The sequence below is a fragment of the Bos grunniens genome, chromosome 24 (assembly GCF_055505025.1).
Source record: "Bos grunniens cultivar Pamir isolate PY7600 chromosome 24, Bosgru_T2T1.0, whole genome shotgun sequence".
In the NCBI taxonomy this organism is placed as follows: domain Eukaryota; kingdom Metazoa; phylum Chordata; class Mammalia; order Artiodactyla; family Bovidae; genus Bos; species Bos grunniens.
Genome location: NC_141188.1, coordinates 47,317,178 through 47,343,643, shown reverse-complemented (window position 1 = coordinate 47,343,643; position 26,466 = coordinate 47,317,178). Strand labels below are relative to the sequence as shown.

The following is a 26,466-nucleotide window of genomic DNA, read 5'->3' as shown; positions in this document are numbered from 1 at the left end:
GTGATGCATGAGAGTCACTTAGCACATAATAGTGTGGGAGCTGCCACTATGTCTGGGCTGTGCTTAGTCGCTCAGTCGTGTCCAACTCTTTGCAACCCCATGGACTGTAGCCCAGGTTCCTCTGTCCATGGGGATTCTCCAGGCAAGAATGCTGGAGTGGGTTGCCATGCCCTCCTCCAGGAAATCTTCCCAACACAGGGATTGAACCCATGTCTCCTGCATTGCAGGTGGATTCTTTACCATTTGAGCCACCAGGGAACCCCACTGTTATGTCTGAGAGTTGAATTTTTATTATCAGTCCCATTATTTTGACTAATAAAAGTATTGTCACAGCCACAGCAAAGAAATTGCTCCCAAGTGATCTCAACCAAGTAGCTTACCTTTCCTGGATTAGATGGTGTACAATGTAGGACTGATCAGCTGTTCCACAAACATTTCTTCCCTTCATCCTGCCTGGGCTCCTTGCCAGTGATGGGAGTGCCTTTGACAAATGCCACAGAAGTGAATGTTTCTGAGTCCCTAACTGCGCTGACACAGGCTTACAGAATAAAGAACCCTTTTAAAATGAGCAACATTTTAAAAATCCCTTTTTGAAACTCGAGGCTTCCCTGGTGACTCAGATGATAAAAAATCTCCCCGCAGTGTGGGAGACCCAGGTTCAATCCCTGAGCCAGGACGATTTCCTGGAGAAAGGAATGGCTACTCCCTCCAGTCTTCTTGCCTGGAGAATTCCATGGACAGAGGAGCCTGGCGGGGTCACAAAGAGTCGGACATTACCGAGTGACTAACACCTGAAGCCTAAGTTTCTTGATTCCATATTTACTGATGAGGATACTCTAAGGTGATCCCTGATTCTCAGTAGTGGCTGGTGGCCACCCAGGTTCAAAGGTAGGCAAATTGTTCCCCCTTTCTGTGCTGCACTCTCCTTATTTGTGAAATAGGAGTAATAATAAATAGCACATCTACCCTCTGGGTTGTGTGAGGACTAAACGAGGTAAGCCATGTTAAACGCTTAGCCTTCAAAATAAACTGGTGTTAATAATTATCTTTATTAATAGTGCTTGTGCTCTCTTCACAGACGGAGCTTATAATGGATGCTGCCCATAAACAAAAGAGCTTACAATTCAAGAAAACCATGGATGTAAGTCTTACTATATTGTTTTTAAAAAAAAAATGGTGACATTTTTTGAAATCTTGTGCTGTGTATCAACATTTTCCTGAAAATAACATTTGTGCAGTCTTTTAGAGAAAACAGCCTTTAGTGGTTTGGCTTTCTTTCCTTTTAAGGCCTTGGAAAGATTGAGGATGAAATTAGAAGAAATACAATGATGTTATCTTTTCAGCAACCTGGGAAAATATAGCAAGTCAACTTAAATATTTCAGACCAGAGCATGTATATTATATGATACCTTTTATCTTGTTGGATTTGAACTTCTTCCCTGTAAGACTGTTTTGAATCTTGATTTCTTACCTTTTTTTTATTGAGTTTTAAGATATCTGCAAACTGTAAAAGCCATCTTTGCTTTAAGTAATTTATTTTAAAAAGCTTATCAAGATAGAACTTAGACAAGTTGCTGGGATCTCACACTAGCATTTCATGAATCCCCTACTGTTGAATTGTGTTACTGGAACATCTGTGACTCCATCTTTGTACAGAAGTATCGTCATATATTCTGTGACTGTGACATCATACCTGGTCACCTGGTCAAAAAAGAAAATGCCACCAATGTTGATGGCATATGCAGTCTATTCTGCATTTTTTCTTTTGCTGGGGAAGTGTGAAATTTCCTCGGTTCTGTCTTGCCACAGCAAAGATTTGAAACGGCAGACCAGTGTTACAGCTCGGTTACAGCTCAGAGTTTTATTCGGCAAGCAAAGGAAAGTATACCCTTGAGGCATGAAGGTGGGCCGACCCCAAAGGAGAGGCCTCAATCCATCTTGGCTTCCTCCTTTTATACGTTTGTCTCCTCCCTACCTTGAGCCTGCCCTATGCAAATTGGGCTAGCCAAGAAGAGGGTGTATTTGTTTGTGAGAACTGAAGTTCTCACTCCAGTCTGCAGATATTCTTTTGTTCCATTTTTGCAGGCTTTTCCCTTTCTTTGTCTTTTAGCCACTGCCATTTTGGACTCCTTTTTCCTATTCTAACTACCTAACATCCCCCCCTCAAGAGATGGGAGGCCCAATTCTCTGGGAGTAGGGGTGTTGAGGTCTCTCTGGCTACTTCCTGCTGAGCTGGGATGGTGAGGGGCATTGGGCCTCCCCCTCTCTTGCTAGTCTCAAGCCTCAGAGTCCTTATAGCAGTGTCCATCTAAAGGTGAGTGATATTTTCCATTGGTCAGGTTGTAGCTTTATATATCCTTGTTGAACTGGCACTGCATATTGCAGTTTGTTGACCTGGGCAGAGACAAAAACAGGTTAGACAATTGATAATACATGGAGCAATCACAAGCAGCATTAATATGGTGATAACAGGGATTAGTAGGGATATTAGCCAACTCCAAATTCACCCTTGCCTGGAGAAGGATCCCCCAAAGAGAGATTGTAGCCACCCCAAGAACTCTCCAGCTCATTCTTTGAGATCCCGTAGGATCTGAATGTTTTTCTTGAGGACTGTGAGACTTTCTTTAACTTGGTTGGAGGTATTTACCAGAAACAACACGTCTCATTTAAGATGGCTCAAGTTCCTCCTTGTTCAGGGATCAGGAGCTCTATCTCCTGTCTGTTTTGGAGTACAACCCCTGCCAAGCTGTGTTGGCTCTTTAGAGCTATCCTGAGAAATCTTGTCCCCAGAAAATTAATTTTGGGGGTGTTCATTAGAATGGCACTCATTTGTAGTCCTAAATAGGTATCTGAGATCTACCAGGGTATACTGAATATCCTCTTCTGTTTTCTTACACAGCTTGACTAGTGATTAGTGAATCCAGGAGTTGTGCCCTGGTATCTTAACTGCTGTGAGGGTAGAAAATATTACAGGGTAGGGGCCCTTCCATGTGGCCTGGAGTGGAGCCTTTGGGGACCCATCTTTCCAGACTTTAATTAGGACTTGAGTCCCTGGAGCATATAGTGGTGGCTCTTTAGAATCTTTTGGGTCTTGGTTGACACCCCACAAATGTATATCCTGTTGGAATTGCCCAATGGCCATGGTATAAGACCAGAGAGTCTGAGCCTCTGGATCTAGGAAGAGGTCATTGATATAAACAAAAGGTCTTCCATATAGCATCTCATAAGAACTAAGACCAACCTGTTCCTTATGGGCAATGCGGGTGCGGAGGAGAGCTATTGGTAAAGCCTCCTTCCATCCCAGGGAGGTCTCCTGCGTTATCTTTTTTTATCACTGATTTTAAGAATTGATTGGCTCTTTCTACTTTTCCTGAAGATTGAGGCCTCCAGGCACAATGGAGGTACTAAGTAACGCCCAGTGCTTTCGAGACCCCTTGGGTGACCTTAGAAGTAAATGATGTCCCATTGTCACTTTGTAATGACCTGGGCAGACCAAATCTTGGAATGATTTCATGGAGCATTGTTTTTTACCACATCCTCAGCCTTCTCAGTCCAGGTGGGAAAGCCTTCAGTCCATCCCGTGAATGTATCTATCATGACTAGTAGGTATTTAAACCCTTGAGAAGCTGGCGTCTGGGTGAAGTCCATCTGCCAATCCTCTCCTGGGTAGGTCCCATGCCATTGGATGGGCTGGGCCAGCTGAGGTCTTCGAGCTCTTTGGGGGTTAATTGGCAAGTGGGACGAAAGGTGACCACTTGCCTTATAGTTATTTGGAGGCCTTTTCCTCTGAAGGACCTTTCTAGTAATCTTTGGAGGGCCTTCTCCCCTAAATAAGTGGTGGCATGTAAGGAGTTAATCAACTTCAATTGGAGCTTCCCAGGCAGAAAAAGGAGTCCCTCCTCTTGGAACCATCCCATATGATCTTCTTGAAAGCTCTCACTCTTAGCTTTAAGAGTCTTACCTTCAGTATATGAAGGAATTTCTGGCAAATTAGTCTGTGGAACTAAGGTGGCAACCCCTATTAGGTCACTGTTCTGTAATGCTGCTCTTAGCTGCCTGATAGGCTTCTTGGTTCCCTTGTGCCACTTTCGTACTCCCTTTTTGGTGTCCTTTACAGTGGGAGGTTGAAACCTCACTGGGCAGATGGACTGCCTCCAAGAACCTAAGGATTTGATCACCCTACTTGATTGGGGACCCTCGGGTGGTCAAGTGGCCTCTTTCTTTCCAATAGCAGCATGTGCATGTAGCACCAGAAAGGCATGCTTGGAGTCAGTGTAAATGGCTGCTCTTTTTCCTTTTCCCAGCTCTAAAGCTCAGGGCTATGAGCTCAGCCAATTGGGCTGAAGTACTGGTGACAAAGGTTTAGCCTCTATGGTCTCAAAATTGGAGACTACTGCATATCCAGCTCTTCTTTCCCCATCTAAGACCAAGCTACTTCCATCAGTGTACAATTTCTTCAGGATTGGTCAGAGGAGCTTCTGACAATCCTTCTCAGGGTTTTGCCCAGTCGTCCAAGGTTTCTAGGCAAGAGTGAAAGGGGAGAGAGCCCTCAGGGATAGGTTGGAGGGTAGCTGGGTTAAGAACCTCACAAGAGTATATAGTTTGGCCTGGATTTTCCATCAGCACTACTTGATACCTGAGGATCCTTTGATCAGACATCCATAAATGGCCTTTCCCATTAAAAAGTTGTTTCACTTGGTGGCTGGTAAAAATAGTTTGCCCCCAAGAGAGAGTTTTAAAGCATCTTCCATCAGAACTGCAATAGCTGCAAGATTTCGAAAGCAGGGAAAGATCTCTTCCCAATAAGGGAGTAGGACACTTAGGGACCCCCCGAAACTGGTGGGAAAGTATTTGCCCATCCCAGCAACAAAGAAGTGCTTGGGTGAATTTTTTTGTAATTGTTTTTCCTGTAGCACCCAAAACAGTACAGGTTTGGGAGGAGATGGCTCTGGAACAGGAGGTCAGGACAGAGTAGGTAGCCTGTGTGTCCATCAAGAAATTCTCGGACCTATCTGCCACATCCAGGTGCACCCTTGGTTCCATCCCTGTTGATGGTTATCTGTGGCAGGTGGGCTGGCTGGAGCAGGCCACTTCAGTCCTGTTGAACCATTGTGAGGGAAGGCTTGGCACTTGACCTTGAGGCTCTTGGATCCGGAGGGCAGAGTGCCACCCAGTGTCCCAATTGATGGCATTTGTAGCAAGCCATTTTAGGAGACTTGCCACAGTTTGAACACTCTTTGGCCCAATGTCCTGCCTGTCTACAGATTAGGCATTTGTCTCATGCCTTGTCCTTCAAGGACTTGGGGTTTGCCCTAGGGCTTCCCTGGAGGGTGGCCAGCATCTGGGCATGGCTTGTCTCTTTCATTCTCTCTCTTTCCTGGGTCTTGGCTTCCCTCTCCTGTTCTCTGTTGTAAAAGTTATTGGTGGCTGTCTGGACCATCTCATCTAAAGAGGCAGCAGAGTCCTGCTGCTGTAGCTATTGTAACTTTATCCTGATGTCTGATGCACATTGGAACAGGAATTTGTCCTTAAAAATCACCTGTCCTTTGTAAGAGTCTAAGTCCAGATTGGTAAACATTTGGAGGGCCTCTTTTAGCCTTTCCAGAAAGGCAATGTGGTTCTTGTTGGGCTCCTGAGTTATTGCTGAGACTCGGCACAGTCCCACAGTAATAGGCTTCCTTCTATTCCATGGGTGGACTTCCTTAGGGGTGAGTCTTTCCGAAGCTTATCCTACCCAGTACTGTTGCAACCTGAGAGCCAGGCGTCCCCGGGTCAGGGTGCAGATCCCCAGGCAGACTGAGGCATGACAGCCTCCTGGAGATCAAATCCCTGGGCAGGTCAAGGCATATCGACTTCCTGGGACCAATGGACTGGTGGATTCAGAAGCAGGTTGAGGTGTGACAACCTCCCGAGGACCAGATCCTTAGGCAGGTTGAGGCAGGTCAACCTCCTGGGATCCTAGGCTGGGTGAATCCCCAAGCAGGCTGAGGCATGACAACCTCCCAGGAAACAGATCCCTAGGCATGTTGCAGGAAGAGGGACCCCTTCCAGGGCCCGTAGTGGGCTCTTGTCTAACACTTGGAAATGAATTGTCCGAGGAGACACATGTGCTGACAAAGCAAGAGATTTTCTTGGCAAAGGGCACTTGGGCAGAGAGCAGTAGGGTAAGGGAACCCAGGAGAACAGCTCTGCCATGTGGCTTGCAGTCTTATGTTGATAAGTTCTTATGTTGCAGTTTTATGTTGATAGGATTAATTTCTGGGTTGTCTTTAGCTAATCATTCTGATTCAGAGTCTTTCCTGGTGGTGCATGCCTTGTTCAGCCAAGATGGATGCCAGCAAAGGATTCTGGGAGGTGGTCAGACCTGTGGTGTCTCCTTTTGACCTTTCCTGAACTTTTCCAGTTGGTGGTGGCTTATTAGTTCCATGTTCCTTACCAGGACCTCCTGTCATAAAACAACTCACGCAAATGGTTACTATGGTGCCTGGCTAGGGTGGGTGGTTTTAGTCAGTGTGCTTCCCCTAATAGGCAGGTCAAGGCAGGTTGACCTCCTGGGACCCCCAGGCTGGAGTTGGGCATCCCCAAGGTCTCCAGCGTGACTAGTCCTGGGTAGGATTAGGGGGTGTAATCTTAACTCATTGCCGGTTTGTCCATCACGATGGGAATAGATACCATGATGTAAAGCAATCTAAGCCTGTGCCCTGAGACTGGGAACCTGGTGAAACCTTATCCTCTTATTGCTCTGAGGGAATGTAAGTCAGATTTCTTTCCCTAGTCCTCCATAAGAGTAGTTTAGGGTGTTTCCAATGGTAAACATTTTATTGTCATAGACCCATTTTAGGTAATAACAGAAGTTATGACATAGGAGTAGGTTATCTGGTCCTGTAGGGGCATTAAAAGTATTTTAATAATAAGCAAGGTGGAGCAATGTTGCCTATGAGGGGGCAGGGTCCTGGTTGTAGGAGTTAGTAAGTGGCTTAAGAACAAATTGATAAGAGGCAACAGACCAGAGGACTTCCCTGGTGGCTCAGAAGATAAAGCCTCTGTCTACAATGTGAGAGACCTGGGTTCAATCCCTGGGTTGGGAAGATTCCCTGGAGAAGGAAATGGCAACCCACTCCAGTACTCTTGCCTTGAAAATCCCGTAGATGGAGGAGCTTGGTGCAGGCTACTGTCCATGGGGTTGCAAAGAGTCAGGCACGACTGAGTGACTTCACTTCACTTCAATAGACCAGATGTTCCATAAAAGTGAAGTGGATATTTGATCTGGGGGTATGTTTGTAACTTTAGGAGAAGGGTGGTAAGGGTTTGGGTCCAAATGGCCTGAAGGGCTAACTCCCAAAGAAGCAAACATTATCCCTGGAAGCCCAGTTGCCCTTGAAGGGATGCCACCAACAGATGGACTTTTTAGCAGGCACTGTGTGCCTGTCACCTGCCCTAGTGGGTTCACTGAGAGTTGCTGTTGCTGCACATATTGTAGGAAACATGGAAGATGAAGGCCTGAATCTCTAGAGTGATTGGATATTATATAATATTGCCCTCCCAAGGGTCAGTTATTTTCTGGTTGTCCCTCCAGTAGAGTGTAGAGGCAACATTGTGGGCCCACCCTGGGCTCAGGAAAAGAGCATGAAACAGGAGGGAGGGGGCAGGGCACAACTGTTGAAAGAACGACATAGCCCAAGGGTACAACATAAACCGATTAAAATCAAATGGGTCCAAGATGGCAGACAAGTCAAATTCTACTAAATTTTGATCCTCAATCTGCAAGCTAAACAACACACCCAGAGGCGCCATGACACGTCCAAGGCACTATCAAAAGACCAAGGAGTGGGTGATTCCCCAATTGTTGGAATGATCCTCCCATTCACTAGCATATGAAATTGCCCAGCAGATAAAAAACTAACCACACCACATTTCATGGCTGCCTCACTCGCCCTCTGTGATGGCCCACTCTTGGAGTGTGCATCTCTCTGAATCTGAACAAATCCACCTCTTACCCATCGCTGTGTCTCTCACTGAATTTTTTTGGCAACGAGACATCAAGAGCCTGAGCTTCATTAGGTCCTAAAACCAGGCACCATGGGTTTTGGCTGGGTTCAAGTCCCAGTTGAATATGACTGAGTGACTAAGCATAGCACAGAGTCCCTGCCACGTGGGTTTGAATCCCAATCTTAGGTATAAACAGTTTCATACACAATTTTCAGAAATGGAAACATGATGACCTGCCCAATACTTTGTAAGCAGTGGCATAGTTGGAGAGAGGAACTGAAGGACAGGAGGAAAAAGCAGTGGGAAAAATGTGCTGAGGAATCCCCTTCATAACCTGCCGGAAAGCCTGCTAAATACCTGACCCGTGCTCACAGTTTTCATTGGTCTGATCTTTGGCACAAAGATGATTAAGGACAGAAGAACCCTCACCCCCTTGGGCAACAGCTACCAGGGCATAGCAGATAGTAGAGCCTTTGTGACATACTGGGGAGGAGTCCCTGCTAGAGCCCCCCAATTGCACCCACTGCCGCTTGCCTATTTGCAGGGGGTTTGAGGAAACAAGAAACGAGAGATTATAAAGGAATTAAGATTTTGTTAGCCATATGTCCTTCCAGCCATAGGGGTGAGTACCTCCTACCTTGACTGGAGGTCTGGAATCTGAGGCTGAGCCATGTGAGCTTTCTGCTGAGTTTGTTTTTTGCTGTCCTGGTTTCCAGCACTCTGGGTTTCTTATCACTTCTGTTGCGCTGGGTTTTCTTCACGTTCAGCTTCCACAGAGAGAGCTTTCACCGAGTTGGGCTTCTGCTGGGCTTGGCCTCCGCCTCGCACGTGCTGAGCCGAGGTTGTTTCAGCCACGTTAAATCCAAGAAATGGCACTAGATATGTCGGGGGAGTGTGAAATTTCCTTGGTTCTGTCTTGCCGCAGCAAAGATTTGAAATGGCAGACCAGTGTTACAGCTCAGTTACAGCTCAGAATTTTATTTGGCGAGGAAAGGAAATTACACCCTCGAGACATGAAGGCCGGCCGACCCCAAAGGAGAGGGCTTAATCTGTCTTGGCTTCTTCCTTTCATGTGTTTGTCTCCTCTCCACCTTGAGCCTGCCCTATGCAAATTGGGCTAGCCAAGAAGGGGGCCTATTTCTTTCACCTGAAGTTCTCTCTCCAGTCTGCAGATATTCTTTTGTTCAATTTTTGCAGGCTTTCCCCCTTCCTTTGTCTTTTAGCCACTGCCATTTTGGACTCCTTTTTCCTATACTAACTACCTAACACTTTGATGCAGAGCACCTGAAAAGTGATTGATAGAGAATTATGTCAGTATAATGCAGAAATGGTGTTGGTTGATATATGATTACTCCCAGAATTTTTATGTTTTGAGCAATCTAGGGAAAAGACTTTCTCTCTCATAAAGAGACAGTCTTATTGAAATATAAATTTCCTACTTCTGCCTACATTTACAGCTGTAACATTGTTAAATTTTTGCTTCCTCAAAAATTTAGAAAACACAAGAAGAAAAAGGAAGAGTATTGTGTTTGCCCATTTTTTGCTGAGTGTTTTTTTTTCTTCTAATGTTTCAAGGTTTCTTTTTATAATTTTGTTTTGCTTAGAGAACTTCTTCAGGCATTTTTTTAAGGTAGGTCTGCCAGTGATAACTACTCTTGTTCCTGAAAACACCAAGCCCATGTGTCTGACACACACCGAGGGCAAACAATACTAAAACATTGGAGTTTGGAACAAAGGTTTATTGCAGGGCCATGCAAGGAGATGGGTGGCTCATGTCTTAAAACCCCCAAACTCCCTGAAAGCTTTTAGCAAAGCCCTTTTATAGAAAAGGTGAGGGAGGGGTGTGGTTAGTTGTGGCAAACTTCTGGGTGTCAGATCCTTTGTTCTTGAAGTCAGGTCATGGTCAGGTAACAATGTAACTGTAAATTTCTGCCAAACAAATTTTTTTCTTTGTCCTGATAAGAAAGGGCAGGGTCCCAAGGCACAACTTTCAGCCACCAAGGTCCCGGTCCTGGCTAAGAGGAGGCAGATCTCAGTTGGCAGCTCCCTTGGGGCCAGGTTCCCTCACCTTGCCCAGCTATCATCACTGAGGCAGCCAGGTGTCCAAACCAACTGGCTCTCAGGCTCCTCTGGCTGCCCAAGGGGGCAGGGCAGGTCCCACAGACTGTGACGCACACAAACTGCTGCTGATATTAGGTCACAGAGACAAGGATGGGGGAGAGGTTCAACACTGCTTTAAGGCCTGGGCCAAGGCTATTGGGTGGCCTTGGTGAGGACTTTTGGCCCTGCATGACACAGTACCCACCCTGTTTCCTTGGTCCCCCATCACGCACTGGCCCAAGACCAGGGAACAGGCTGGAAGGCCCAGGGGAGAAGGCAAGCATCTACCTCTTACCTCACTCTCCAGCTGATGACCACTACCCTACTGACCACTGGCCGAATCAAGTCCCTAAGGATCTCTCATTGACAGTTGGTTGCTTGTGGGAAGGGCCCACTGTGGTGCTGGCCAATGGCTGAGCAGGACCTGTGGCCTAGTAACAGTATTGAGTAATGGTCCACAGTAACCTCTGTGTGCTAAGGGCTGCCCTGCTACACTCTGTTACACTCTTAGCTTTCCTTTAGTGAATTCCCTTCCAGTTCACCAGTTCTTTTTTCTGTCTCTTTCATTCATAAGTCTATCCTTTCAAGTAGTAAATTTTTAAGTTCTAAAGTTTCTATTTGGTTCTTATTTACACCTTCTGTTTCTTCGCTGAGATTTTCTTTTTCTTTGCCAAGACGGTTTTTTCATTTTCCCACTGTTTGCAAATGTTTATTAAACATTTTTATGATGGCTGCCTTAAAATCTTTGTCAGATAATTGTAACATCTCTGTCGTCTTGATGTTGAAATCTCTTGACGGTCTTTTTTCATACAGTTTGAGATCCTCCTGGTTTTTGGTATGATGAGTGATATTCAACTGATATTGGACATTTTAGGTATTCTGTTGCAAGACTCTAAATCTTATTTAAATCTTCAGTTTTAGCTGCCTTACTCTTATGCCACTCTAGCACTGAGGTAAAGTGCCACCACATTAGTGCTATGAGGGGGTAAAATCCAGGTTCCTTTCCTCCATCCCCCAACCTCTACTGACACCACAGGGTCAGTGTTACTACTGGGGAGTGGTTAAAGTTCTACTCTCCACTAGAACGCCTCTGATGCCACTGCAGCAGGGAGGTGGTGCACCTCATTATGCCAGGTGGGGATGGTGAAAGTCCAGGCTCCTCACAGAGTCTCTGCTGGCTCTGTGTGTGCTGCTTCAATATCTCTGGGTAGGAATGAAAGTCCAAGTCTGATATTTGTTCTTCTCTGATACCACCTTAGCAGAGGAGTTGGGAACCTCAGCATAGCCTGGTGAGTGTGGAAGTCCCCACTTGGCCTTTGCTGGATGTGTGGTGGGTGGGAGAGGGCACAGTTTCTTCATGTGGTGTGTGGCTGCTGTAGAACTTGGAGGATTCTTCCTGTCCTACTGTGCTGTCCCATGTCTGACCTTTTGGCCGGAGAGAGCAGCTTTCCACTGGGACTATTTTTTGTCTATGCCCGTCAGCATGTCTCGGTTGTCTGCTGCTTTGGCACCCATTCTGTGATATATGAGGCCAAAAGAAAACTCAGGGCACTTGCTTCTGGGTTACTGTCTGAGACCAAGGACATTAGTCAATCTGTCTTCTCTCTACCTTTTAGCAATTTGTGTTTGTTTTATGTAGAATGCTCAGAGGTTTTAGTTATACTTGTGTGGAGGAATAGGGAAGAGTAAATCTGCTCTATCTTCCCTGGAGCCCATATACATTTTTAAAAGACATTTTATTATATGCTTTTAGAGTCATAAATGTGATCATACCCCATCAATTTTATGCAAAGAATCTAAGACTATAAAAATCCTCCAAAATGAGAAAAACAAAATGTACTACTGTGTTCAGTACTTATATGAAAACTGTAAATGATTTAATTACCAAAAAATGGAGAAAGATTAAACTGTACAACCTTTAAAGATATGATTATGAGGACTATGTAGCAACAGAGAAAAAAGTCCCTAATATGTCATATTAAAAAATAATACAGAAAAGAGAAAGATGGATCACTGACAGCCTTAAAATTTAATACTTCTTTAGAGCAAAAGAAAAAATATCATATGGTGAGAGATGACATGGGAGAAAAATATTAGTACCACATGGGGCTTCCCAGGTGGCGCTGGTGGTAAAGAACCCTCCAGCCAATGCAGGAGACATAAGAGATGTGGCTTTGATCCCTGGGTTGGGAAGATCCCCTGGAGGAGGGCATGGCAGTCCACTCCAGCATTCTTGCATAGAGAATCCCATGGACAGAGAAGCCTGGCAGGCTACAGTCCATAGTGTCACAAAGAGTTGGACATGACTGAAGTGACTTGGCATGCATTAATAACATATAATTTACAGCCAGTTAGTGTTACTAGTATAGACTGAGCTTTTAAAAATCAATTAAAATTATAATGCTCCAAAAAAAAAAAAAAAAAAAGTGAAAGACATGGAGTAGAAAGGATATACCACCGTAGCAATGAGATAAAATGCAAAAGGTTAAAAACATTGTTTTATTTTAGTGTTGGTGAGAGTATGAGGCCACCATACCCTCACATATGTGTTTATAGGAGTATAGATGAGGGCAACCATTTTGGAGGGAAGTATGTATATATTCTTTTATCAAACAATTATGCTTATAGGAATTTGGTCTGTAAATTCACACTACCCACAGTAAAAATTGGAGTGTTTTTATGTAATAAAAATAGGAAATAGGATAAATGTCCACCAGTAGAGAGTAGGTTAAGAAAATTATGGCATATATATATATATTATATGTGTGTGTGTTAACCCCAATTGAATTGCAGGGGAAGCTGAGAAATGTAGGAAAGCATTTGAGATATTTGACGAGCACAAACCAGCTCTGAAAAGGTGTCTTCATTCTTAGTCAAGCATTTTTGGGGTGTTTATAATTTTTTATTTATTAGCCAACTGATTCACAGCTTTGCTTTGTTTGAACAAGTTAAGTCTTTGCTTCAAGAGTTGAAACACAATTATTTGATTCAGTAAGTGTACTTTGTGAACTGATTACACACTGCTAATAGTAATGGTAGCACAGGAGAGACCACACTTACTTTTAAACTACCGAAAACAGAATTCTTTACATCAAGAAGGAGCATGACCACCTTGGGCTACAGAAATGATGAGGTCAGTGCCCTCCCCACTGCCCACATGCTGTAACGAGGCACATGAGAATACTGAAGCATTGTTAGTTAAGTTCTCAGGACCAAATCATTGCATCTCAGTTCTGAGTGTAATGAATAAATGTTGGATTACACGTCCTCTAGTTACATCAGTATTTGATTTTGCCTAATTTATATTCAGTCTTTTGTTTCAGTAAATTTTTAAAGTTCATAGACTTTGTTTTTGCCAAATAGGAGTTGTTAGTTCCTTGATCAGGTTGCCGCTACATACATGATTTGGAAAGGGGATGGAGAAACCTTCCAGAGATAGATTAAAAACAGCAGCTGCTCTGAGCACACACAGTCTAGAGGCGATCACAGCCCTAATCAGCGTGCCCTCTTATTTGCTGGGTGAGGGGAGCGGTTAGGGTGGCTGCTCCTCAGAGTCACAGTCTGCTTATCTGTTTTGATCCTCTTTTGTCTCATAACTACAAAGGCAAAGAAGAACTATGAGCAGAAATGCCGAGACAAAGATGAAGCAGAGCAGGCTGTCCACCGCAGTGCCAACATGGCAAACCCGAAGCAACAAGAAAAGGTACCTGGGAGAGCCAATAGCCTGAAAAATCCAAGATTCACATATGTCAAACTAGAGCCAATTAATAATCTTAACAAACAAACAAAAAATGGACTTGCACTCTAAGCTCCTGGCAATACCCTCCTTCAGGCTATTAGAGTCCTCTGAGCCAGAAAAACCCATGTCCTATTTTGAGGAAGAGCTAGAGAAACCTGGTCATGGGGGAGGGGTTCTGATGTTTTCATCTTTCTTCAAAACTCCATCTCATGTGTTCCTTAGAGCGAGGCTCCCTCCTGCTTGGGTCTTTTATAAATTGAATTTTATGAAATCTGGATAAAGATTGTTAGCAATCAGAAGGTAGAGATATGTTTTAGGAAGATTAAAGAGCAAGTTGAGTGATTAACTTACAAGAGAAACATAAGTATGACTTAGAACTTGTCTCTTCACAGACTTTGCTTTTAAACCTGTTTTGCCTTTAGAAGCCTGGCCCAGCATTCCTGACTTCTTCTTGTTTTTTTTCTGGTCCTCACAGCTTTTTGTGAAACTGGCAACTTCAAAGACTGCAGTAGAAGACTCAGGTGAGGGGTGTGCTCCAATGGATGGGGGAAGACGGTGGTGGGGCTAAATCTGTCTGAGAAAGGTAGTTTTGTATACCTTACAATAGTGAATATATGCCTGTACCATAGGGTTAGCAAGGTATCTGAAGGAAAGAAGGGAGGGACAGAGGGAAGGAAGAGGGGTATATCAGAACCCTGGAAAGTGGGAGAAGCAAAAGAGGCAGCGGTTTCTGGCCCCCGCCTGCTTAGCTCATGCTGCCTGACAGGTGACTGAATGGCATGGGGGCATGGAGGGGTCGGGTCATGTGACAGCTGCTTTGAAATCAGGTACTCACTCTTACTTATCGGGTACAATCATCTTAAAATCCCATTTCATTCCTGATACGTCTTCTCTGCTGTGAAAGAAACAGCCACGTTGTGAGGTCTCGTCATCACTGAAATCTAAGGATTCAAACCAAGAGTTTGCAAGGGCTTCTAATTCCCAGAGTTTCCTGCAAGAGACAAACCTTTTACGACCGTGGTCCCTTAAGTCTCTAAATCCAAAACTGAAGTGACTTGCTAGTTCACTTTTCTGCCTGCCTCATTTAATTTTCCTCAAAATGGAAAGAGGTAGAGGGAAACCCTGGTGAGTTTTTTTTTTTTTTTTGTCAGCCTTTAGTTCTCTTTCTTTGGAACATTTCTGGCTGATTGTTTGGTTTTTCTTTAGAAAGAAAGTGATGCCTGCCTTTGCTTATTTTTCACAAAGCTATGATGAGGGTGAGATGTAATTATGGCCTTCCAGCCTCCAGAGTCCCCAGGAGCCCTGTGAGCTCTCGGGAGGGGCCTGGGGGCTGGGTCTGCGAGCCCCGCTCCTCCCAGTTTCCAGACCCAGGCCCCTCCCCTCCATTGCAGACAAGCTGTACATGCTGCAAATCAACACGCTGGACAGGGTCCGGAATGAGTGGCAGAGCGAGCACATCAAGGCCTGCGAGGTATCTGGAAGCGCATGGGCGGGTCTTTCTCCCTCTACTTTTGCAGAATTGCTTGAAGGCAAATTAGAAATGTGGACTTTAAGTAGAGGATGGAAGGACTGGAATGTTTTCTTGCAAACCTTGTCTTTCTGCTTCTTGCCCATCCTGATCGTGCCGTCCCATTCTGTCAATGGCTTGCTCTGTTTGGGTCGGAGTTATGAAGCAGCTGAAATCAATTAACGCTTGCTTTAGTGACGTCCAGGGCTTCCCTTGTGGCTCAGCTGGTGAAGAATCCGCTTGCGCTGCGGGAGATGTGGGTTCGATCCATGGGTTGGAAAGATCCCCTGGAGAAGGGAAAGGCTACCCACTCCAGTATTCTGGCCTGGAGCATTCCATGGACTGTATAGTCTATGGGGTCACAAAGAGTCGGACACGACTGAGCTACTTTCACTTTCACTTTCTTTGTGACTTCCCACTGAAAGCTTCTCCTTTCTCTGTGACAAGGCAGTGCAGGGAGCAGCAGAGTTGGCTTTAGAGATTTTTATTCTCACACCTTTCATTTCGCCATGGCCCTCCTCATTTTCAACATGTGCCTCACAATGTCCCAGAGAAAGTAAAGACTCCACCTGGAAACTTCCTCAAGTTTCTGTCACCCTGTCTATACATTTTTCTTACCAGTGGTTCTCAAAGGGAGGTCCTGGGACCTGTACCAACATCCTTGTTAGATGCAGATCTTATTATCAGACCAATTCCAGGCCCCTGGAACCAGAAACTCTGGGCCCACAATGAGTGGGCTTTCTCGAGTCGAGGTTAACGGGGGCCATTCCCTAGTTTGCGGTGCATGGGCTTCTCTTGTTGCAGAACACAAGCTCTGGAGGGTGTGGGCTCCAGTAGTGGTGGCTTGTGGGCTCCAGAGCTCAAGCTCAGTAGTTGTGGCTGACGGGCTTAGCTGCCCTGTGGCTGGTGGGATCTTTCCAGACCAGGAACTGAATTAGCATTGCAAATTCTGCATTGCAATCTGTCCTTCGATGCAAAGCGGACCCCCAACCACTGGACCATCAGGGAAACCTGAGGGCAAAACTTTGCATTGGAGGCTCTGGCAAGCTACCCACATGCAGATTGTCCATTAGGCAGTGGGAAATGTGAGCCACAATTCAGGTTAGAACAGTGACAGCTGGGTTCACCATCACCTCTTATGTACAAAACTGTATCCAGTCCTATTTGTGTTTGTATGTTATTAAAATCCATTTGCCGGAGTTAAGAGTGTATGAGCTTCCTCAGCAGTGGGTGGGAGTATACTAAATGAGACTATAAGCTTACAGATAATTCAAGGTTGAAATTGTTTCTTACATCATGGGCAGTCTAGACCCTTTCTCTGCATGTATGTACCTGTTTCTACAGGTGTTTGAGGCTCAAGAATGTGAACGAATAAACTTCTTTCGAAATGCACTGTGGTTACATATGAATCAGCTCTCACAACAATGCGTCACAAGTGATGAGGTGAGTCAGAGTTATCCACGGAGGATGCTCTGCATATTAGATTCGTAGAGTGGAAGGAGTCAGAGACAGTTGTTAGCTCATCCCCTGTCATTAGAGGCCCAGGTAGGTACAGTGACTGCATACACAGTGAGTATGGACCCAGAGAAACACCTAACCTGCCTGAGTCCTGGCTCACTTTACCATCATGAGTCTCTCACTGAGAAATTCACATTTAGGGCAGGAGAGCAAAGAAAGGACCCAAATGCAGTTTAATTTATGGAAAACAGATGTCACAACATGAATGTGAGTCCCGGGGACTGCTCCAGTCTGGAACGGAGTCACTCCAGGACAGTAAGTACCAGGAACTAGCAGGCTGAGCCACGCCCAGGCTAATGGTCACTCCAGGGCTCAGGGTTTAATGTCAGCAGTGTTAAGGGCCATTAGTGACCCAGGTTTAACTCATGCACAGCAACTGTCCTGGGTTCCCAGGTCTCAGAAGGACCAGAATCAAATTATCACAACCTTCTTTCCTAAGAAATAGCCACTCTCACTTAGATGGGACATTCAGTTTTGAAAATAACACCCAGAAAACAGGTAGGATTGACTGAAGAACTTTTCTCCAGTTGTCTTTGCATTTGTGTGTAGGATTGGTCATGGGACTTGGTATCTATTCTCTTCACCCCATGCATTTTTTTTTTTTAAGTCTTTAAGATTACTGTGCTGCTACAAAGATATTTTTTGTCATCTTTAAAAAAAATGTAATAGCAGATATACATCAAAGAAATCCCTCTATATGAGTCCAGGACATTGTGGTATCTTTTTTTTTTTTTTTTTCTTTTCAAGACAAAATTTGGAAAATAGCCATTCATCACACCTCCCGTTTTAATACTCCATGCCACCATTTTTACGGACGTAGCTCTACCTTGATTTATCTTCTTTTTTGTTAGATGTATGAAAAAGTCCGTAAGAGTTTAGAGATGTGCAGCATCGAGAAGGACATTGAGTACTTTGTGAATCAACGCGGAACTGGACAGACTCCACCAGGTGAATGGAGTGGTGGGCTGGGGGATGTTATTTAGGCAATACTATCAGTCTTCCGTGTCACATGTCATTGAGAATGGAAGTCATCAGCTTCTTTAATGTTTTATGTCTTGATGATTCCCTAGCACCCATCATGTATGAGAATTTCTACTGCCCCCAGAAGAATGCAGCCCCAGGAAAGGCTACAGGGCCTAACTCGGCAAGGTAATATCCAGCTTTCTTTCACATGAAGAAAAGTGCTGTTAGGGACTTCCCTGGTGGTCCGGTGGTTAAGACCCCACACTTCCACTGCAGGGAGTTCAGGCTGCAGTGAGGCCAGAAAAAGAAGAGTACTTTTAATGAGCATTTGTACTTTTAGTGTTTCAGTTCTAATACAAACATGTTAGAATCGGAATGTGTCACCACTGCATTTGTTTAGAGAGGTTTCTGGACTTTTGGAAATAGCGTTTTTAGGACAAATGTTAAATGGATTGTCCTGGTCATAGTTTAAGGAGAATTGTGTCATGCTTGAGTGTGATTATTATTACTTATGCACGAATCCTGTACTTTTCTATTAATAATATTTATTGATTTTTACTTATTTATTTATTATTTATTTGGTTGTACTGGGTCTTACTTGCGGCACACAGGGTCTTTAGTTGCAGCATCTAGTTCCCTGACCAGGGATTGAACCCACACTCCCTGCATTGGGAACTCGGAATCTTAGCCGTTGGACCCCTTGGGGAGTCCCAATCCTAGACCTTTCTTGTAGAAAGCAAGAGTTGGCAAACTCTGGCTCCCTGTGAATCAAATCCAGCCTACCTGTTTTGGTAGGGCCTACAAGTTAAGAACAGTTTTCATGTTTTTAAATGGTTGAGAAAAATTTAAAGGAAACTATTTTGTGCCATGTGAAAATTACGTGAAACATGAACATCAGTGTTCATATGGAGAGTTTTGCTGTACTTATTGGTTTCCTTTCTGTCTATGGCTGCTTTCATGCTGGAGATGAGTAGCACTGAGATAGAAACGTCATGTGGCCAGCAAAGCCTAAATCATTGACTATCTGGCCCTTTAGAGAAAAAACTTGCTGCCCCTGATATAAAGGATTGTGAGGGAAAAGAAGCTTCTGTTTTACATACAGTCACCCTGAAATCTAAGCTGTTGAATTTTCAGTCCAAATTTTAAAAAGATAGGGGAGTGTTTGAGTAGGAAGGAAGCCAAGCGCAGGACTTCCTGGTGGTCCGATGGTTAAGAATCCACCTTCCAGTCCAAGGGACGGGGGTTTTAGCCCTGATTGGGTAACTAAGATCCCACGTGCCATGGGGCAACTAAGTCTGTGTGCCACGACTAGAGAAGCCTGTGTGCTGCAACAAAGACCCAGCACACCCAAACACATAAATAATAATAAATGTTTATGAGAGGGAATGCTAAGTGCTGCTCAAAGCTCTTACTAGGAATTGTTTCCTTTAACTCTCAAGGCAAAGTAGGAGCTGTTTGACTTCCTGTTTTGCACGTGAAGACTGTCCAAGGTGATCAGGAACTCTGGCCCACACAGTAGATTTCTGGGCTGTGGAGCAGAGCTCTGGGCATCCTGCTCCCTAGCATAGGGTAGTATTTGTAGCCTAGATCCAGGAGGTCAGTGCTGCAGAGCTTTGGTTTCATCTGAAGTCTTCTTAACCCTCTAGAAGAACTTATCTGAAAGATTTTGGTTTCCATTTCTTACAGGAGAGGACCTCTACCAAATCCTAAAAGCTTACCAGGTATGCTACCAAGAAAGATCATTTGAAATCTTAGGTCAGGTTTTATTTAAGGTTGAGTAGCTAGAATTTTGAAATAAAAGGAGAGAAGGAAATAAATAGAATAAAATTTCCAAGAGAATGAACTTATTATTAGAAACTATAATACTCTTTGTCATAGTGGAATTTGGTAATTTGTGTTCTGTTTTATAGCTTATCCAAGAGAATTCAGTTACTCAAGTAACTTATACTCAAGTAACTTACACTCAAACTTATAAGGGATTTTTACTAAGAGACTAATTCAACTTAGGCCATGAAAATGACAAAACTGAGATATAGTTTCCTTTGGATGACACTGAAATATAATTTATAGAAGATGTCTAGAAACATATAACCTAATATATTTTGTGCACTGCCCACAATTGGATCTTTCCAGAATCACTCTGGTGTCTTTTTCTTTCTGAACTCCTATAATACCTCTAGGGGAACGAAATATTTAGTGCTTTTTGTTAGTCTGTATTCCCTGGGTAATTATAAGATCCTTGAAGGCAGACATTTTGTTTTCTCCTGAATCAATCACGAAATGTAACACGATACTGGGCACGTAGCCGGTTCTGAGCAAATACCTATTATTTGAATAAAAGATATACCTACCTATGTTCAAGGGAAGAGGGAGGAGACATCTTAGATTGCATTTAGCATCTTAGCAAAAATTTAGTGGCTGAAATTACATCTTGGAACTCTGTAAGAATGTAAGTTAATTTATTTCTCATAACCTTCTAAATACCACTTGATAATATGGGACTTACTTTTGTCCATTTCTGAAGATGATTTTACTGTGGGGAATGATAGCTGGGCACGGATGAAAAAGGGCAAATAAATTATAATAGAAATTTCCAGTATGTTTTCTGGCTTGTAGTTATGACTATTATTTGTAGGTTTTACAGAATAGCAGTCACTAGACTCAGAGTGGAATGGTTTGATTTGAAAAGGGCTAAGATCTTATCATGAAGAAATGTTAACTTAGTGTTGCTCTTTGTTATGCCCTTTGCAGATGACCCTGATTACTCTTTACTTGATAATAACTACAGTTTGGTCTATCAGTAACATCAGTGGTAAGAACCTTTCATCTTCACAGAATCAAGTTGCATTTAGACTAGTGACTGTAGTTTTGAAGTCTTTGAAGCTTCCCTACAATATGACTGCAAACGCCTTGCATCAGGTCTTACACTGGTGGGCATGGTGCACTTGCAGAATGGCCTCTCTGGTTCCCACAGCTGAGAGGGTACCAAGACCATTCCATACCTACTTGAATGAGGACATTCCCCCTTTATTCTTGGACTCTTTATTTGCTCTTGTTAATCTCTTTTGTGGCTATTGCACACCTATACTTAAGGCACTGCTACAAACAAATTTGAGCTTCCCAGGTGACTCAGTGGTAAAGAATCCACCTGCCAATACAGGAGACACGGGTTCAATGCCTGGGTGGGGAAGAGTCCCTGGAGAAGGGAATGGCAACCCACTCCAGTATTCTTGCCTGGGAAATCCCATGGGCAAGAGCATCATCACGCACCAGGTGATTAGTACTCTGACCTCGTTAGTAAAGCACAACGGCTCCTGGAGCAGAACTGCTAAGCCCACAGTGGCTGCAAAGGTGATTCTTCCTGTATGGCACTCAGGTGCTGGCACTGGCACTCAACATGCCCCAAGTCAATATCAACCAGAATGAATGTCTCTGAAGACAAAACATTACCAAATGAAATTCCTCGTGAGCTGTAATTCTTTTAACCCAAATGGGCATATACATGTATATATGAGCAAAGAAAACCTCTGAAAGGATATCTTCCTAAACAGATAGTAGGTTTTCTTTTCATCTATCCATGTGTGTAATTAGTCTACAGTGCTAATTTATTGTTTCTTTCATTAAAAACTCTTTTAAAGAGTTGATCTTCTTGCATGTTACTGATCTTAGTGTCTTCCTGGGAGTGACAGGAGGGGTGGGTAGGATTCAGAGAGTCACAGTAGAACTGGGAAAGTCTCTCTCCCACGCTTCTCAGTTTGTTGTTGGTGAAATTCACTGTCTCTTATGAAACAAAATTGATTAGACAGAAATATTCAGCTAGTATATTATTTATGTTTACATGTAAGTCTTTAAATTGCTTAAGAAGTACGCTGCTGCTAAGTCGCTTCAGTCGTGTCCGACTCTGTGCGACCCCCATAGACAGCAGCCCACTAGGCTTCTCTGTCCCTGGGATTCTCCAGGCAAGAATACTGGAGTGGGTTGCCATTTCCTGCTCCAATCCATGAAAGTGAAAAGTGAAAGTGAAGTCGCTCAGTCGTGCCAGACTCCTAGCGACCCCATGGACTTCAGCCTACCAGGCTCCTCCATCCATGGGATTTTCCAAGCAAGAGTACTGGAGTGGGGTGCCATTGCCTTCTCCTTAAGAAGTATGTGTAGTATTTAAAGACCTTTGCTGTGAAAGATAGTGAATATTGAAGACATAAAAATCCTCATCCTCTGACTGTATATAATTTTCTGACCTACCAATTGTAGTCAGCCAGTTATCACTTTTTCATTTCATAAACCCCTCTTCCTCGTGGAAAGAGGCCCAGTGCATTTTAAAAGTAGAGTAGGAACATGGGAAATCAATGACTTGGCGTTCAAAGGTGGACCCTGCTCTCTAGAGTACCAGGCAGTAATGACTATAGGGCAGGGCACTGGCAACACCACAAATTTCTTTTTTATTTTTTACCTCCCTTTCTTCCCTCCCTCTCTTCCTTTTTCTCTCATTCCTTCCTGGCCCTCCCTCTGCTCTCTTTTCTTTCCCTCCCTCCCCTGTCTTTATTTTCCTTCCTTCCTTCTTTGCTTTCTCTTTTCTGCTTTCTTTCTTTCCTTCACCTTTTTGGATAAAGCATACATTCTACCTGCTTAATAACAGCATTTGACCCAACAACTCTAGTTCCTCAGAGCCCAAGAATTTGCCGTTTGAATGCAAGATGTCCACACCAACACGTTTACTCAAGTTAGGTCATTTTACTGGGCCTCATTAGTGTCTGCATCAGCTCAAGGAATAGGAATCCACATGTGTAATTGACCGAATTTAAGAGAATTTGAGAGAGTCTACCTTTATTAATAACTTAGTTAAATGACTTACCACAACATTTAAATAGTTTGAATAAAACTTTGGAAATGACATTTAAATAGGAAGGTTTAAGGATTTGCATTTGTTCTGCAATTGTTGATTTTAGCTGCTATTCCTGTTTTTAATCCTAACATGTTTAGGTAAAAACAGATTATAACCTTTGAATTAAAAATACATATATATCAAAAATATATAATTTTATGGGGACTTCCTTGGTGATCCGGTGGTTAAGACTCACTGCAGGGGAGCATGGGCTTGATCCCTGCTTAGTGAACTAAGATCCTACATGCTGCTTGGCCAAAAAAATTCCATTTTCCACCACTTGAAAACTCATCTCTCACTATTTATTCTCCTTGACCAAGCACATTGTTCTCATTGAATAAAATCACAATGTAGGAGCAGGGTGCTGATGTGAATAGTTGATTCAAATGAAATGTCTTTGTTATTTCTTTCAGAAAACAAAGCTTTTTCTGGCTGGCATTTCTAAGGCATGGAAAGAAGCACTTAAAGCAGCAGAATCTGTAGAAATTATGTCAATCGTGAAGACTTTGAAGTGAACCCTTGCTATGATTTTTTAATATTTTTAAGTTTATGGCAGTCATTTAGTTCAACTTAATCTAGTAGAGTTCTGCAGTTTTTAAAAGTTTGTAAATTGCCCAAGACTGAAGAATTATCCTTTCCTAATCAAGTTACTAAAATTGTATGTTTTCTACTTGATTCAGGAAAGTCTTTGGATTTAAAACTTTGACTTGCGGTTTGGGGCAGGGAAGGGTGAAGAGGAGTCTGAGCCAGCAACCCGCTCAAGAAGCTCCTTTGCCTTTGAGGGCAGTGTGACTATGGAATTTCCATGGTGACACATAACTCTCAGTGGTGCAACATTCAAAATCACCTTCCTTTTTGGCTGGAAGATTTAAAGGCCATCTCATAGCACTTTCTCATTTTGCAGATGAGGAAATGGGGCCCAGAAGTGTGAAATCAATCTCCCTACAGTTAGGGACAGACACAGAAGTAGAGGGCAAGCTCATCTCACGTTATCGTCCTTCTAACGCTTCCTGAGGCTGTGATGCTCGTGTTGAAATTTGAGACACCAAAGTTTTTGCTGCATCTTTTCAGCTGAAGAGATTACCAGGGTTTGAATGTCAGGTTTATTTTTATATGGCTCACTATGTGTACTGAACTACAGAGCACCGTATTTAATCTAAGAAGCCATTCACTGTAAAACATCCCATTATTTATATGCCACTAAGAAAGTCAGTAGAGGAGCTGATGCTTGTGACAATGGCTAAGCCCACTGGAATTTGAGTTTCTAAAGTGTAGCGGGCAATACATCCTAGAATCAATGAAATATGGTATGTTGACTCTATCCCAGAAGAGAGTTTTAGACTTACAAAACCGGTACTCAATCTTAAGTCTTCACAGAGAAGCTTTTCCTTGTTAGATCCTGGAATTTTTAAAGTGTCAATCTTACCCTCTCACAAGTATCTGAGTCTTTTTTGGTTACCCACACACAGCCCAGAGATTGTGTACCTTGGTCTAATATTCACACTGAGTAAACTGCATTTTAGTTAATGACAAGTTAAAATCACACTGGCATGGTTGTAACATTGTGGTACCACAAAGAGCAAACACTTTCCTTTTCTGCTCTGTGCATAGCTTTCCCAGAAGCATGGACAAAGTGATTGAAGGAAGGCTGATAATTTCCCCTTTTTGCATAAGGTGCTGCTGGAAGAAGCAGCTTCTTGTCATGGCCGGACGCTTGCATCAGCTGGATATCCTTTTGAGAAACTGAAGTTTGCAAAGGGCCACTGACTTCCCCAAACTGAACAGGCTCAGGAAATTTTCCTTTGAACTCAGAACATTCTGTTTTTAAGTATTTTATTTATTATTAGCAGGTCCTCAGGGATTTCAGTTTTCTCTCTATTGGTCAGTGTAACTGATGTAAAAAGTTTTAAGAATTGAAAATATTTTTATTTTATTGCTCTGCCAGTTTGATATGAAGTGAAATAAAGATTCTTGGTGGTTTGGTGTTTATTTTGCATTTTCATGTTCATTGTACCTCTCTTCCAAACTCTGTTTCACTCCTTGTCACAGTTGCTACTATTAGATCATGGAAGGACAAACTTCTAGTCAGGGAAGCCAGACAGAGACTGGCACCATGCCACTTCCTACTAACCCTTCAGGAGACAGATGTAGGATCCCTTTCTTGGGGAGGTAGCTTCCCTGCCTCTGGGCTTGGCGGACTTCCACTGATGTCTCCTTCCCCACTTTTACATTTTCCTTGTTATTACAGAATTCCCTCTTAAAATTAATTGTTCAAAGTCTGGCTTCCCTCCTAGACTGTAGTATCCATGGCAGCAGGGTCCCTCATCGTTTTTCTTGCTTATATCCCCAGCACCTGACACATGGTGGTAAATATGTAAGAATTAGTGGCCTAGAAGAAGCTAACGTAGCTAGAGCAATGATCAGGTGACAGAGGAGTGTCAAGGAAGCCAGTTAAATAAGTTCACATGATAAATTAGTAGGTATGGGCTATTCTGCAGACTGTCAGCACCTTAATTTGGGTTTTACCAGAAGCAGACCCTGGGATAAGGATTTGAGTGCAGGTACTTTTCAGGGGGTGATCCCAGAAAGAAGTGGGGATAGAAGTGGGGAAGTAAAATAGGAAAGAAAAGGAAACCCTGTGAGCCATGAGCTTCAGCTGCACATCAGAGAGCTCACCTGAGGGGAGAGAGCTGGGGTAGTCACTCACCAACTCCCACCCGTCACAGGTAGAGCGCTGCTCCTGGGAGGCATCATTCCCTGGCATTTCTGGCCTGCCGTGAACACTGGCAGAGTGGCTTCCAGCTGCTGGAGAGTCCTCGTGTGCCTCCTGCAGTTGGAAGTTGGGCTGGTGTGTGAGGGAGTGATAGATGCTGAGAGGATGTTGCCAGAGCACTGGCAGTGCTGACCCCTGCATGGCTCAGGTCCACCTGTGTCCCGCGTGCCTCCTGTTACCACTTCAAGTCTCAGCTTCCAAAAGACACACACACACACACACACACACCAGGAAGTTTAGTACAACGAGCTTTAGTACCTGCTGCTACAGATGGTCCTGAGTCCATAATTGACATTAATCATCATCTTCCTCTACCACACTGTTAGGAATTCTGTTCCCCCAAATTCATATGTTCAAGTCTGAACCCTCGATACCTGTGTGAACATTTTGGAGATAGGGCCTTTAAAGAGGTGATTAAGTTGAAGTAAGGCCTTTGGAGTGGGGCCCCGATCCAGTCCTTATAGGAAGAAGAAGAGACATTAGGGGTGAGTTTGCACAAAGGGATGAGTGTGTGAAGAGGTAGCAAGAGGGCGGCTGTCCGTGAGCTGAAGAGAGAGCCTCAGAGGAAACCAATTCTGCTGGCAACTTCATTCTGGACTTCCAGCCTAGAACTGTGGGAAAATTAATTTCTATTGTTTAAGCCACTCAGTCTCTGGTATTTTGCTATGGCAGCACCATCAAACGAATGCACACATAGAGTTCCCTTCACAGTTGTCTGGTCTTCTGCTCGTCCACATTGCTTGACTGGTGGGGTAACGTAGACCCTCAACCCTAAGGGGTCTTAGCCCCTGGTTAAGACTCTTGTCAGACTCTGTTGGATGAAATTGGAAGTTTATGTTTATCAGGCTTGGCAACATCAAGAGGCAACTCAGTGAAACACCCGAATTTCAGATACATTCCTCCTTGCCCACCTTTCCTTGTGGCAATCACCTTCTCCTGCTGAGTTACTCCTTTCTCTGCTTCCTGGTCTACCCCAGGACCCCAAATGACCAGGT

At 43.8% G+C, this 26,466-nt stretch overlaps 1 protein-coding gene and 1 long non-coding RNA gene across 6 annotated transcripts in view; one reads left to right on the top strand and one right to left on the bottom strand.

Annotated features, from left to right (window-relative positions):
* PSTPIP2 (proline-serine-threonine phosphatase interacting protein 2) overlaps positions 1-24,687 on the top strand; it is a 94,538-nt gene extending 69,851 nt beyond the window's left edge. For 3 of the 5 annotated variants that reach the window (XM_086373357.1, XM_086373354.1, XM_086373356.1), the window contains 10 exons: positions 1,079-1,141; positions 13,694-13,792; positions 14,304-14,349; positions 15,220-15,299; positions 16,680-16,778; positions 17,705-17,801; positions 17,924-18,002; positions 19,503-19,537; positions 20,568-20,628; positions 23,112-24,687. In XM_086373357.1, coding sequence (XP_086229483.1) covers positions 1,079-1,141; positions 13,694-13,792; positions 14,304-14,349; positions 15,220-15,299; positions 16,680-16,778; positions 17,705-17,801; positions 17,924-18,002; positions 19,503-19,537; positions 20,568-20,620 — 651 coding nt within the window. In that variant the 3' untranslated portion in view covers positions 20,621-20,628; positions 23,112-24,687. The remainder of the gene's footprint in view (positions 1-1,078; positions 1,142-13,693; positions 13,793-14,303; positions 14,350-15,219; positions 15,300-16,679; positions 16,779-17,704; positions 17,802-17,923; positions 18,003-19,502; positions 19,538-20,567; positions 20,629-23,111) is intronic. The other 2 variants (XM_086373355.1, XM_086373358.1) reach the window with 1 other exon arrangement.
* Positions 1,836-10,086, bottom strand: LOC147346209 (uncharacterized). The gene is made up of 2 exons (XR_015154025.1): positions 8,627-10,086; positions 1,836-2,394 (listed from the first exon to the last, which is right to left on the bottom strand). It is a non-coding gene; the product is annotated as an uncharacterized LOC147346209 (long non-coding RNA).
* Positions 24,688-26,466: the final 1,779 nt, after the last annotated feature.